The 12516-nt window shown below is 56.5% G+C and overlaps 2 protein-coding genes across 2 annotated transcripts; one reads left to right on the top strand and one right to left on the bottom strand.

Annotated features, from left to right (window-relative positions):
• Window positions 1-1516: 1516 nt before the first annotated feature.
• Window positions 1517-4129, bottom strand: CRYBA4 (crystallin beta A4). The gene is made up of 5 exons (XM_066609880.1): window positions 4085-4129; window positions 3283-3401; window positions 2305-2446; window positions 1956-2098; window positions 1517-1664 (listed from the first exon to the last, which is right to left on the bottom strand). Exons 1-5 carry the CDS (start codon window positions 4121-4123, stop codon window positions 1517-1519), a joined length of 591 nt encoding a protein of 196 aa, XP_066465977.1. The 5' UTR covers window positions 4124-4129.
• On the top strand, window positions 4122-12172 carry CRYBB1 (crystallin beta B1). The gene is made up of 6 exons (XM_066609981.1): window positions 4122-4189; window positions 4740-4810; window positions 6868-6997; window positions 8500-8632; window positions 11255-11400; window positions 11878-12172. The coding sequence occupies exons 1-6, from the start codon at window positions 4122-4124 to the stop codon at window positions 12056-12058; spliced, it is 729 nt and encodes a 242-aa protein (XP_066466078.1). The 3' UTR covers window positions 12059-12172.
• The last annotated feature ends 344 nt before the right edge of the window (window positions 12173-12516 follow it).

Below are 12516 nucleotides of genomic sequence, written 5' to 3' on the forward strand. Positions count from 1 at the left end.
TGTCTGTTCTAACTCTCCCAACACTCAATTTTAGTGGATGTCCCCTGGTTCTGGTGTGATGTGAGAGTGTAAAGTGCATCTCTCTATCCACTTTATCCTTCCCATGCATAATTTTGTATGTTTCAATCATGTCCCCCCTCAGGCGTCTCTTTTCTAGGCTGAAGAGGCCCAAACGCCGTAGCCTTTCCTCGTAAGGAAGGTGCCCCAGCCCAGTAATCATCTTAGTCGCTCTCTTTTGCACCTTTTCCACTTCCACTATGTCTTTTTTGAGATGTGGCGACCAGAACTGGACACAATACTCCAGGTGTGGCCTTACCATAGATTTGTACAACGGCATTATAATACTAGCCGTTTTGTTCTCAATACCTTTCCCAATGATCCCAAGCATAGAATTGGCCTTCTTCACTGCCGCTGCACATTGGGTTGACACTTTCATCGACCTGTCCACCACCACCCCAAGATCTGTCTCCTGATCTGTCACAGACAGCTCAGAACTCATCAGCCTATATGTGAAGTTTTGATTTTTTGCCCCAATGTGCATGACCTTACACTTACTGACATTGAAGCGCATCTGCCATTTTGCTGCCCATTCTGCCAGTCTGGAGAGATCCTTCTGGAGCTCCTCACAATCACTTCTGGTCTTCACCACTTGGAAAAGTTTGGTGTTGTCCGCAAATTTTGCCACCTCACTGCTCAACCCTGTCTCCAGGTCATTTATGAAGAGGTTGAAAAGCACCAGTCCCAGGACAGATCCTTGCGGCACACCGCTTTTCACCTCTCTCCATTGTGAAAATTGTCCATTGACACCCACTCTCTGTTTCCTGGCCTTCAACCAGTTCTCAATCCAGGAGAGGACCTGCCCTCTAATTCCCTGACTGTGGAGTTTTTTCACCTAATCCACCTTCCTGTATCTCACCAGCTGCACAGACACACATCCAGGCTCTCCCTTTGAGCTTTGCATGGGGTGCGGTCAAAGCCCTGGACACAGGCAGACAACAGATTGCAAGTTGCCACCACCCTCAAGTGCCAGTGCAGTCAAGCACCACAAAACCGAAAGCAAGACACACAAACGTGTTAGGCTGCTTTGGTCTCCTCAGGAGGAGAAAGGCAGGGTAGAAATATAAAGAGATTTATATTTATAAATCTGCCCAGTCTGCCCTCCGGCTGCTTCCCACGGTGGCTTGTGAGATGGGAAGCCTACAAGCCAGGGCGAGAAGGCAACAGGCCTCTCCTGCTGTTGTGGTGCAACAATTAGTAAGGTAGACTGCCTCTCCGCATGGAGGTTCTGTAGTCTCCATGTGGGTGGGTGTTCTGTCTTCTTCTCCACCATGAGCCAGAGTCATTCAGGCATTTGAAACAGTTTAAACCAATATCCTTTATTGCGCACTTTCCCCTAAGGGGGGATCTCTGGGGTGGTGCCTCCCGCAGGGAACGGGCCCTGGTGATCCAGCTCTAACTCGACTGCCCCGCCTGGTGCCAGGGCCCTGGTGAGCGGTGAGGCCTGTGCAATGCCAACTCACTGCTGTACGCGGCGAACAGACTGCAGCTGGCAGGTCTGGGCATGAGACCCCAGTTCCCGAAAGTGCCGGTATTCACCCTTGTGGCAATCGCTCTCCACAATGTACTGGAAGCCCCGGTACCCGGGAAATTGGGAGCACACCCAGCTGAGGAGGAGGAGAGAGGGGAGCTTCAGTTGAAGGATGGAGGGAAAACTGGAGAGAGAACACACCAGCAGGGAGCCAGCACCGAGCAGCCCCTGTCACTGCCCAGGCAGTGTGAAGCCCCCACCCGACTGTGATCAGGCTGCTCGCTAGTGCTATTCTCTGGTGAGGCAGCAGCAAACCCTCCCCCCCCAAAAAAAACTGACCATGCCATTGAGGGAGCAGGAGCACCTACAAAACTCCCTGCCCCCCCATAGGCCCAGCCTGAGCCAGCTGCTGGGCCCCAGAACTTACGCGCCAGAGTGAACGCGGAAAGAGCCCACCTCGTTGGTGCCCCAGCCCGCGGCCTGGAGCGAGGGGCAGTCGTCGTTCAGCTCCCCCTTGCGGCCCAGGAAGTTCTCCTGTTCGTAGATGGTCAGCTTGCTGTCCTGGTGGTTCTGAAGCCAGGAGGAGAGCCTGGTCAGCGATGGGGCTCTCCCCCCCCCCCCGGAGCGGCTGGTGAAGTCAGCTTCCTGACTGAGCTCTGCCCACAGCTACCCACTGCTGCTCTTATCCAAGGGTGGGAGCTCTTGTTTCACAGGGTACCAGGTCTCTGCTTGTGTGCGGGGGGGGGGGAGGGGTTCACCACCCCCACCCTGCTCACCGCACAGGAGATGGGTCGGAAGGAGCTCATTCTCGGGACGTGGTAGGCGCTGCTGCCGCTCCAGGCCTCCCAGCAGGGGTAATCTCCTCTCTCCAGGACAAACTGCTGCCCCTGGAAGCCGGGGTGCTCAAAGCCCACCCACCTGTGGAAACAGCAAGCCACCAGGACGGGGCAGAGATTGGGGGTCCCCACAGGAAGGAAGGAAGCAGAGGCATCACTGGGTCTGCGTCGCCCAGTGCCAGACCTCACTGCATCCCCCCATGATGGACTTCCTCCAGTACCAGACCATACAGAATAAATGACCATATCATAGGCATGGCCTCAATGCAGTGGCATCTCTGGGTTGGTGTCACCCCTACTAACCTGATATATTTATTTATTGTAATGTAGGTCACCCAACAGTTCACCCAACAAATCAGTTGCCAACAGAAAAACAGTGGCCGACTTGATGACATTCACACCACTGAATAAGAGTTCTAGAATTTGATACATGGACATGAGGACTGATTCATGCTAACACCTCATTGGTTCCCTGCTGTGTCATGATAACACTTCATTGGCTCTTGAAACCATCAATCCCATGGGTCAGTTTTGAATGATGAAACCCACTTTTTGTTACATAAGGCAGTTGTGTTTCTCTTTTCTGGTGATTTGGCTATAACTTTTGTTAGATAATTCAACACGGTTTGTTTCATTACATTTGGCAAGAAATTACCTTTCTAATGACATATAACTATATGGTATTACTCATATATCTGAACTCCTTTCAGTCTAATATCAGGCTGGGCTACGGGATAGAGACGGCCTTGGTCGCTGTGGTTGGTGACCTGCATCAAGGACTGGACAGAGGGAGTGTGTCCCTGCTCTGCTACTACTACTAGTAGGTACTACTGCTTCTAGGTTCTACTGCTGCCTGGCACACAGAGGGCCTGGGGCTGATGGGAGAGGCCCATCAGGGCAAGGGGGTAGCCCACTCACGTGCCACTCTCCACCCGGGCAGAGCGCACATGCTCCAAGCTGCAGGCCGCCGTGTCGTAGCACTCAGAGGTGAACTCTTGCTTGCGCCCCTGGAAGTCTGGTTCGTCCCAGGCCACAATCTGAGGAGAGAACAGGAAGCACCAGAACTCAGGCTCTCAGGGGGGAGTGGTCAGGGCCCCCCCAGCCCCACAATGCTGAAGGAGACACTTGGGTGGGAGGGCTGTCGTTCCTCCTTCAAGGGAAGGATTTGAGGCAGCCCCTCATCCCTGCTCTAGATTGCAGGGGGAATACAGCATCACACAGAGTTGTGTGCAAATGTGTGCAGGTCAGAGTGACTGGAAATTCAGTGAACTTCACAGCCAATCAGGAATTTGGATGCTGGGGCCTCCTTGGTCAAAGTTCGGCACTGTAACCACTACAGCACACTGTCTTTCCTGCTAGCTGGAAACTGGATGTGGGTCTGGGGGAAGCTGAGCTTTTCACATCTCCTCCACCACAGACACTTTGTCTAGCCTCAGAAAAGCTGCTGCCTCTTTCAGCCTCAGTTCTCCATCTGTAAAATGGACATAGCAGCTCCTTCAGCAGGGCTATTGTGAAGGTGGCCACAACTGTGGGCTGCGACACGTTGCAAACCAGAGGAATGGGATGAGCTGTGTCTAGGGCTCCATTCCCCGGTTCCCCCCTGCAGTAATTTATCTCCTTTGTCTTCAAAATGCCCTGGCATCTTTCACTTCCCCCCCCCCCGATTCTTGGCCTGCACCCCCCTCAGGACCAAGGCCTGTCACATCATACCACTCCACACCTTCCAGAGCCCAGAAGACTTCCAGGTGAGTTGGCTCATGGTGGCTTGTTGCTCCCCAGCTGCAGGGACACGAGAGGGCAGTCACTGCAGAGGGCTTGCACTCGAGTACGTTATCGCCAGCTCATCCCTGAAACACAAAACGGGGGGATGGAAATGGGCTGTGCAAATCTCCCCTGGCAGCTAGCCCTGGGACAATGACAATGACAGAAACTGTGAAGGATGTGCCTCTGAGCATGTGCAGAGGCCATTTCTGTCCTCTCCCCACCAGCACATGACCATTGGGGCTTTAAGTGGCTTTTGGTGACCTCAAAGAGTGAACGCCAGGTGCGGCCCACCCTCCAGCAGTGACCTGGAGGCTCCAGAGATCTGCACCGCACTCCACTGAGCCCCATCCTGGAGACCTGAATATGAACTTCCAGAACTGCCTCGGCTGAGACTGCCAACACAGATCTCCAGGAATAGCTGCAGTCAGTAGCGATCGAACGTCTGGTCTGCCTGGAGTGGGCCCAGGACAGAAGCCAGGCGTCTGCCCCCAGAGGGGGCTTCTGTGGGCCCCAGCACTTACCTGGGTGATCTTCAGCCTGACACCTCTCACTGGCTCCTCTTCAGAGGGGCTTTTATACTAGACCGTTTGTGCCCAAACCTCCTGAGTCAGCACAGGCCAGGACAAAGGGCTGCTTCCTCGGGATCAAGCACACAGATGGGAGGCTGGCCAGCCTTCCTCAAACCAGTTCAAGCTCATACACACCCCTCCCAACAAGCAAGCTGGAGACCTGGAGGCTCTGGGCTGGATGCAAAGACGTTCTAGTGGCCAGTGGTCCATCCTGGAAGGTGGGATAGTGCCCTGGGGGTGTGCAAAGTCCCTTCTGCTCACCACTGAGCAGCCGCAACATATTGTGGGCAGAGAGAGAGAGAGAGAGAGAGAGAGAGAGAGAGAGAGAGAGAGGTGGTGGCTGCGGCGGCACTGATTTGCCCAACCAGCAGGCATCAAGGACCTGTTTGCCAGGTATTGGTTTGTTTACAAATGTGTCCCCTGTGTTCTCCCGGGGGAACCAAAGCAGCAAGCAAGATCACCAAGCAGTCCTTACTGCTGCAAAGCGATAAGCCAGTGTGTTCAAAACAACCAGTCATGGCTGCCATGCAGAGTCTCCCTGGCCAGGCAGTGTGGCCCGACAGGTCAGCCGCTGGACACCAAGGGCTAGGGGGTGCCCTCATCATTCTCCGCATCTGGTTGGCCCACTGAAGGAAACAGGAGTCACTGGGCCTTAGCTGGGACGTTCTTCTCCACGATTCTCTTGAGCATTTGATGGCCCGGGTCCGACTAGACGGCCTGTGGGGACCGACTGGTTTCCTGGTGCTTTCCACGGCCTGCCTCTGGGGCCGAGTGCAAAGCGCCCCCACCCTGGCCCAGCTCCTGTTTTCCTGTCCTCACAGCAAGCGCTTGGTCAGCAGCCGCTTCTGCACAGGGTGGGGAGGGAGAGCACAGATCCGAGGGGGGGTGTGAGCCGGTCCCACATTCTTCCGGCTGAGCTCCCCCATTGCGAGATGTGATGAGTGAGGCCTTCCGCAAAGACTCCGATGAGCCAGCACTTCCATTGTGCCTGCTGGGGCCTGTCCTGGCCAGCATATAAAGCAGGGCCGGGCTCCAGGGAGGCCAGCCAAACAGCTGCCTCCCTCCACCGTGACATCTTGGCAGCCCAGGTAAGGCCTGCCCCCAGACATCCGGGGCTGGCGCAGGTGCGTGTAGTTCACCCCCCACCCCACTGCCCGGGAAAGAGCCTGGGTCAGCTTCCCCCATGAGAGCACAGGCCTCGTTCCCCATGGGTCAGGACTTGGAGGACGCTTTGGGCACCCACAAGAGAGCTGCCTGGGCTTGGCCCTAGCTAGGAGCCCAGAAGCAGGCTCTCGTCAAACATGTCTTGCCTCGGGCACTGAAGGGCGTTTCAGGCCAGCGGTGGAGTCCTGGCTCTGAGTCAGGACCTGGAAGTAGAAAGGTGCCAGGTGTGCACAGCTCACTGCGCTGCCCAGGTTTTTTGCACCCCCTCCCATCCCTCAGCCTTCCTGCTAAACCAGAGAGGACGTTTCCTAGCAATATCCGGTCTAGAGAAGTGGGTTCAATTTGCAGACAAGCAAGGGATGGGAAGACTCTTCCAGTGTGAAGGACCATTTTCTTGCTGGAACCTGCAAACCAACCCCCAACCCCCCCCCCCCAGCGGAGAAGAGCTATTAGCAAAAGGGCCGCTGAGTGGCAGGTTGGCTTTTTCTGGGCTGAACTGCAAGCACAGGACAGAGAGAGACACATTGCCTGGTGATGGGTTTGCACAAGTCTGCTCTCCTCTGGGTGCTTCCCTCCCCCCCCATCCCTGGGGTGGGAGCGCTCTCTAGTGCTGAGCATAAGCCCGGAGGGGCACTCTGCATCTGCTCAGAGGCATGTGAGTCAACTGAGCCCAAGGATACCTGATGCCTGGGGGAGGGCAGCTACTGCTGGTGGTAGGTGGCTGCAGATGCAACCACGTCCTCATTTCAGGCCTCAGCCGGAAGCAGCCATGTCTGAATGCACAAGAACCGCCCTTCCCAGCCAGGGCCCCGAGAGGAAGGAGAAAGGTAACCCCACCCCACCCACCAACTCGTCCCTGGATTCCAGCAGCCAGAGCGAGGAGGCCCCCGTGGAGCCTTTCCGGGTAAGCGTCTTCTTGGAGAGTTGGTGGCATCAGCAGAGCCCTCCCCACCCTGTGCAGTGAGTCTGATGCAGCCCTCCACTCACTGGGGGTGCTGGGGCCGGTTCTTCCCTCAGGTCACTCTGTTCGACCAGGAGAACTTCCAGGGCCAGCAGGCGGTGCTGACCAGCGAGTGCCTAGATCTGGGCGAGCGCGGCTTTGAGAGAGTGCGCAGCATCGTGGTGGATTCTGGACCGTGAGTAATCCCGGCCAAGAAGAGTGAGCGAGCGTGGGGGGGACTCACGCTTGGGGTGGCAGCAGGTGTCACGGAGAGCGACAGGCACGGGGAATGTCAAGGTTCCTCCCTGGAAGGAAAACAGCACCTGGGGTCTGAGTGGTGCTTTCTGAACATGTCAGGCACGTCACAGGTGTTCTCTGGATGTCCCCATTTTGCAGGTGGGGAAGACTGAGGCTGAGAGGGAGGGACTTGCCTGAGCCCCATCCAGTGAGTTCATGGCAGGGGCTTCACACTGGGGAAGCCCCAGTTGGCAGCTTCGTCCCCAACAGCTACATTGCAAAAGAAGCCAAAATGTGTTGGGGAGGCAGGTTGTGTATTGGCCGACTTCTGAACACCCTAAAAGGACAGGCTCCGGCCCCATCCCTTCTCTGCCTGATGTTGTCACCCACAATAATAAAACCCAGTGTAGATTTTTTTTTTTTTTTGCATTCATTCTGACAATAAATTCTCTTAAGCAACTTTGCTTTTGTTGAGCACACCAGATTTTGCAGAGCTTATTCTAAGCCCTTGCAGCAGAAGTGCTACAGGGTGGGCAAGTTGCCGCAGAGCCCTTGCCAACACTGAAAGATGGCCCTGGTTATTTTGGGTAGGAGACACTCTGGTGCTGGGCCGGCAGACAAGTGCTTGGCTAGACGGAGACAGCGGCGCTCGCTGGCAGACGGGTCTGTGGCCAAGCAGAGACTCGTGAATCGCAAGGCGGGGGGGCGGGGGGTACCGGACAAACGGACAGCTTTCCTACCAATGGCAGAGCAGGAGGAATTCCCGAAGGACAAGTCTGGGATGAAAGGGCAGCTGAGAGACGGATCAAAAGCAGCAAGAAGCAATCCAGGCCTGTGGCAAGGAACTAATTAAAGGAGAAGAAACGAGCCAGAGAGCTCGGAGCAGCAACAGGGAGGTGCAGACTGGCAAGAGGGAAGTGCTGGGGGGGCCTGGCAGGAAGGGGGCACCAGAGGGAAGGTGGGACCCCAGGAACCAGCGGCCAGATGGGTCCAGGAGAGACCCTCACACATGGGTGCATCTCCCACTCTCCCAGGGGCCACACTGTTCGGGGGGGGGGAGGGCTTTCATTGTTATCAGCACTGAGAAACTGCTGCACACTTGCTTTGTACTGGGTAGGACAAGGAATCCGCAGGGTGACAGCAGCCCCTCCAGCATGGAGTCTGGGGTCCAGAATCACTCCCCCCCCCCCAAGAGACAGGACTTCTGTGCTGTGGCTCAGCTGTTGGAATGTGCAAAGGAAGCACACGCCTCTGAGCAGGTGTAGAGTGCTCAGCCCCGAGCCCCCAACAGTCTGCTTGCAAACACTGGGGTCACAAAGCAGGCTGGAAGAGTTTGGCTCAAAGGAGGGCAGCAGCGGGGTGCGGGTGGTGCAGCGTCGAGAGCCTGGCGGCAGCGCCATTCACTCACTGTCCCTTTCTCTCTTGCGGCCCCCACGTACTCCTGCCCCCTGCCCCCCCCAGCTGGGTGGCCTTTGAGCAGTCCAACTTGCACGGGGAGATGTTCGTCTTGGAGAAGGGCGAGTACCCACGGTGGGACACTTGGTCCAGCAGCGCCCGGAGCGACTGTCTCCGCTCCCTGCGGCCAGTGAATATGGTGAGTCCGGGGCAGTCCAGAGCTTGGGGGTTGGGTCGGGGAGGGACGTGATTCTGGCAGGGACATGCCAGAGACCCCTGCCATTCTGACTGTGGGAGAAAGCAGAGAGACAACATCTCCCTCTCTCCGAACACAAGGAATGAAACTGCCTGGCCAGAGACTTGGGACAGGCCCCAGAGTGTACACGGCGTGGAAATAGGAGTGGACAGAGTTCACTGCCCTGGGATGTTGCCACAGGGGAAGGAGAGGCCTCTGGGGCTGCATGTGCAGAGGCAGCCACAGGGGAGGCTTCCTACAGGCCCCTGCCTGACCGCTGTGGACCACAGAATCATGGGTGAGAGGGGCAGGGTTCTGACTGTTTTCGAGATGGTCCACGCCTGCCACTCTTGCCCCCAAGCCCAGACAAGGACTCCAAGAACAGTCAGAGGTCTGGAGGAATGCCAGAGAGAGAACCTGGAAGGCACTGCTCAGTTCTCCAAGGACCCATCTCTGCTGCTCACCTCCACCGATTGGGCACTGCTCAAACTGCCCTGGCATTTCCCAAAGAATTCTGGGAATGGTGTGTGTGTGTGAGGGGGGAGAAGTTCAGGTCCGCAACCCCTCCAGGCCGCAGCTCTCCCACAAAATTCAGCACGCAGAAGGCCACAGGCATAAGAACATAAGAACAGCCCCGCTGGATCAGGCCAGAGGCCCATCTAGTCCAGCTTCCTGTATCTCACAGCGGCCCACCAAATGCCCCAGGGAGCACACCAGATAACAAGAGACCTGCAAGGCCTCCTGGGAATTGTAGTTAAGAACATAAGAACAGCCCCACTGGATCAGGCCATAGGCCCATCTAGTCCAGCTTCCTGTATCTCACAGCGGCCCACCAAATGCCCCAGGGAGCACACCAGATAACAACAGACCTGCAAGGCTTCCTGGGAATTGTAGTTAAGAACATAAGAACAGCCCCACTGGATCAGGCCATAGGCCCATCCAGTCCAGCTTCCTGGATCTCACAGCGGCCCACCAAATGCCCCAGGGAGCACACCAGATAACAACAGACCTGCAAGGCTTCCTGGGAATTGTAGTTAAGAACATAAGAACAGCCCCACTGGATCAGGCCATAAGCCCATCTAGTCCAGCTTCCTGTATCTCACAGCGGCCCACCAAATGCCCCAGGGAGCACACCTGATAACAATAGACCTGCAAGGCTTCCTGGGAATTGTAGTTAAGAACATAAGAACAGCCCCACTGGATCAGGCCATAAGCCCATCTAGTCCAGCTTCCTGTATCTCACAGCGGCCCACCAAATGCCCCAGGGAGCACACCTGATAACAATAGACCTGCAAGGCTTCCTGGGAATTGTAGTTAAGAACATAAGAACAGCCCCACTGGATCAGGCCATAGGCCCATCCAGTCCAGCTTCCTGGATCTCACAGCGGCCCACCAAATGCCCCAGGGAGCACACCAGATAACAACAGACCTGCAAGGCTTCCTGGGAATTGTAGTTAAGAACATAAGAACAGCCCCACTGGATCAGGCCATAAGCCCATCTAGTCCAGCTTCCTGTATCTCACAGCGGCCCACCAAATGCCCCAGGGAGCACACCTGATAACAATAGACCTGCAAGGCTTCCTGGGAATTGTAGTTAAGAACATAAGAACAGCCCCACTGGATCAGGCCATAGGCCCATCTAGTCCAGCTTCCTGTATCTCACAGCGGCCCACCAAATGCCCCAGGGAGCACACCAGATAACAAGAGACCTGCAAGGCTTCCTGGGAATTGTAGTTAAGAACATAAGAACAGCCCCACTGGATCAGGCCATAGGCCCATCTAGTCCAGCTTCCTGTATCTCACAGCGGCCCACCAAATGCCCCAGGGAGCACACCAGATAACAAGAGACCTGCAAGGCTTCCTGGGAATTGTAGTTAAGAACATAAGAACAGCCCCGCTGGATCAGGCCACAGGCCCATCTAGTCCAGCTTCCTGTATCTCACAGCGGCCCACCAAATGCCCCAGGGAGCACACCAGATAACAACAGACCTGCAAGGCTTCCTGGGAATTGTAGTTAAGAACATAAGAACAGCCCCACTGGATCAGGCCATAAGCCCATCTAGTCCAGCTTCCTGTATCTCACAGCGGCCCACCAAATGCCCCAGGGAGCACACCTGATAACAATAGACCTGCAAGGCTTCCTGGGAATTGTAGTTAAGAACATAAGAACAGCCCCACTGGATCAGGCCATAGGCCCATCTAGTCCAGCTTCCTGTATCTCACAGCGGCCCACCAAATGCCCCAGGGAGCACACCAGATAACAAGAGACCTGCAAGGCTTCCTGGGAATTGTAGTTAAGAACATAAGAACAGCCCCACTGGATCAGGCCATAGGCCCATCTAGTCCAGCTTCCTGTATCTCACAGCGGCCCACCAAGTTAGGCAGGGCTGACCTAACATGGAAAAGGATCCGGCTCAGCAGGGCCAGGAGGGAGAGGCTTCTGGCTGGGGCAGGCGTTATCCATGGGTACAACTGGGTGACTTTCTGCTGTGGCAGCGGGGACTGACTCCTTGGAGAGGCTTTGCGGGGGACGCCAGGGAGCGGGTAAGCAAGAAGCTCACATCCTCCCTTCTCTCCCGGCCCCAGCAAGAGGCTCAAGAACCGAGAATCCTCCTCTTCGACAGTGCCAACTTCAAGGGCAACCAGATGGAGGTCCAGGAGGACGACATGCCAAGTCTCTGGGCCCGCGGCTTCCGTGGACGCGTGGGGAGTGTGAAGGTGCCCAGTGGAATGTAAGCCGACTCTTGGGGACTCACTCTGGGAGGAAGCCTGAGGTTCCTCTCCTCTTGCAGGCAGAGCACTGGGTGGGAGGAGGGTGGTGCAAGCTGTGGTGGCAGAGAGGTGCCTGTCTGGAGGCGGCTGAAGACACAGCCTGTTAGGAATCCTGCTTTGGTGTGATAGGCATTCAGGGGGGAGGCAGGTGCCCAGAGAGCCAGCTTTCTCCCCCTCCCCTAAGACTATCCTCATCTGATAACAGAAATGGGCTGGAAATGCTGGAAAAACACCTTGGAAACCCGTGGCACTCACCACCACCAGAGGGGTGGGCAGCTGCTAGCCAAGAGAGCAGGCTTGTGGAGGAGGGCGAGCGTTGGCTCTCAGGTGCCAGGCTCCATGCCCATGGGCAGGTCATATTCATAGGAGCTGCTAGGTACCCACAGCAGGAGGGGCTGCGGCCTTGCGTTAATGCAAACCCCCTTCTCTCCCCACAGCTGGGTAGGATACCAGTACCCCGGCTACCGGGGCTACCAGTACCTCTTTGAGCGAGGGGACTTTGGGCACTGGAACGAGTGGTCGGCCTTCCAGCCCCAGATCCAGTCTATCCGACGCGTCCGGGACATGCAGTGGGGCCCCAGAGGGCGTTTCTTCACCCCCGAGAGCCCCTGCAACTGAGCACTCCGCCCCTGCCGCTGGCCGAGCCCTCGGATTGCAGCACCCCACGGACAGCACCTTCCCAGGCCCCCGTGCTTCTTGGTCCTCGGCACCTTCCAGAAGGAAGTCTCTGTAGCGACACAAACACACAAATACATCTCAGAGATCTCAGTCTGCTGCGTGGTGTTCCCTCCCCGGCCGTCTCTGACACCGAAGGCGGCTGCAGTTCAAGGCACCCCAGAGCTGGGACCTGCCAAAAGCAGCACCACAAGCGGGGCTGGGGGCGGAACCCAACACGCCGAAGGCGGCCACCTGGAGGAGCAGCTCCATCCTATGCATGTTTACTCAGAAGCAAGCCTCATCCTGGTCAATGGGGCTTACTCCCAGGTCAGCGTGGATAGGATTGTAGCCGGGATGTGACCTCTGTGCAGGGGGTGCCGAAGGGGGGGAGAGCGACTGCAGGCCAAGCTGTCTTGGGG

Source organism: Tiliqua scincoides, chromosome 14 (genome assembly GCF_035046505.1).
Source record: "Tiliqua scincoides isolate rTilSci1 chromosome 14, rTilSci1.hap2, whole genome shotgun sequence".
Taxonomy (NCBI): domain Eukaryota; kingdom Metazoa; phylum Chordata; class Lepidosauria; order Squamata; family Scincidae; genus Tiliqua; species Tiliqua scincoides.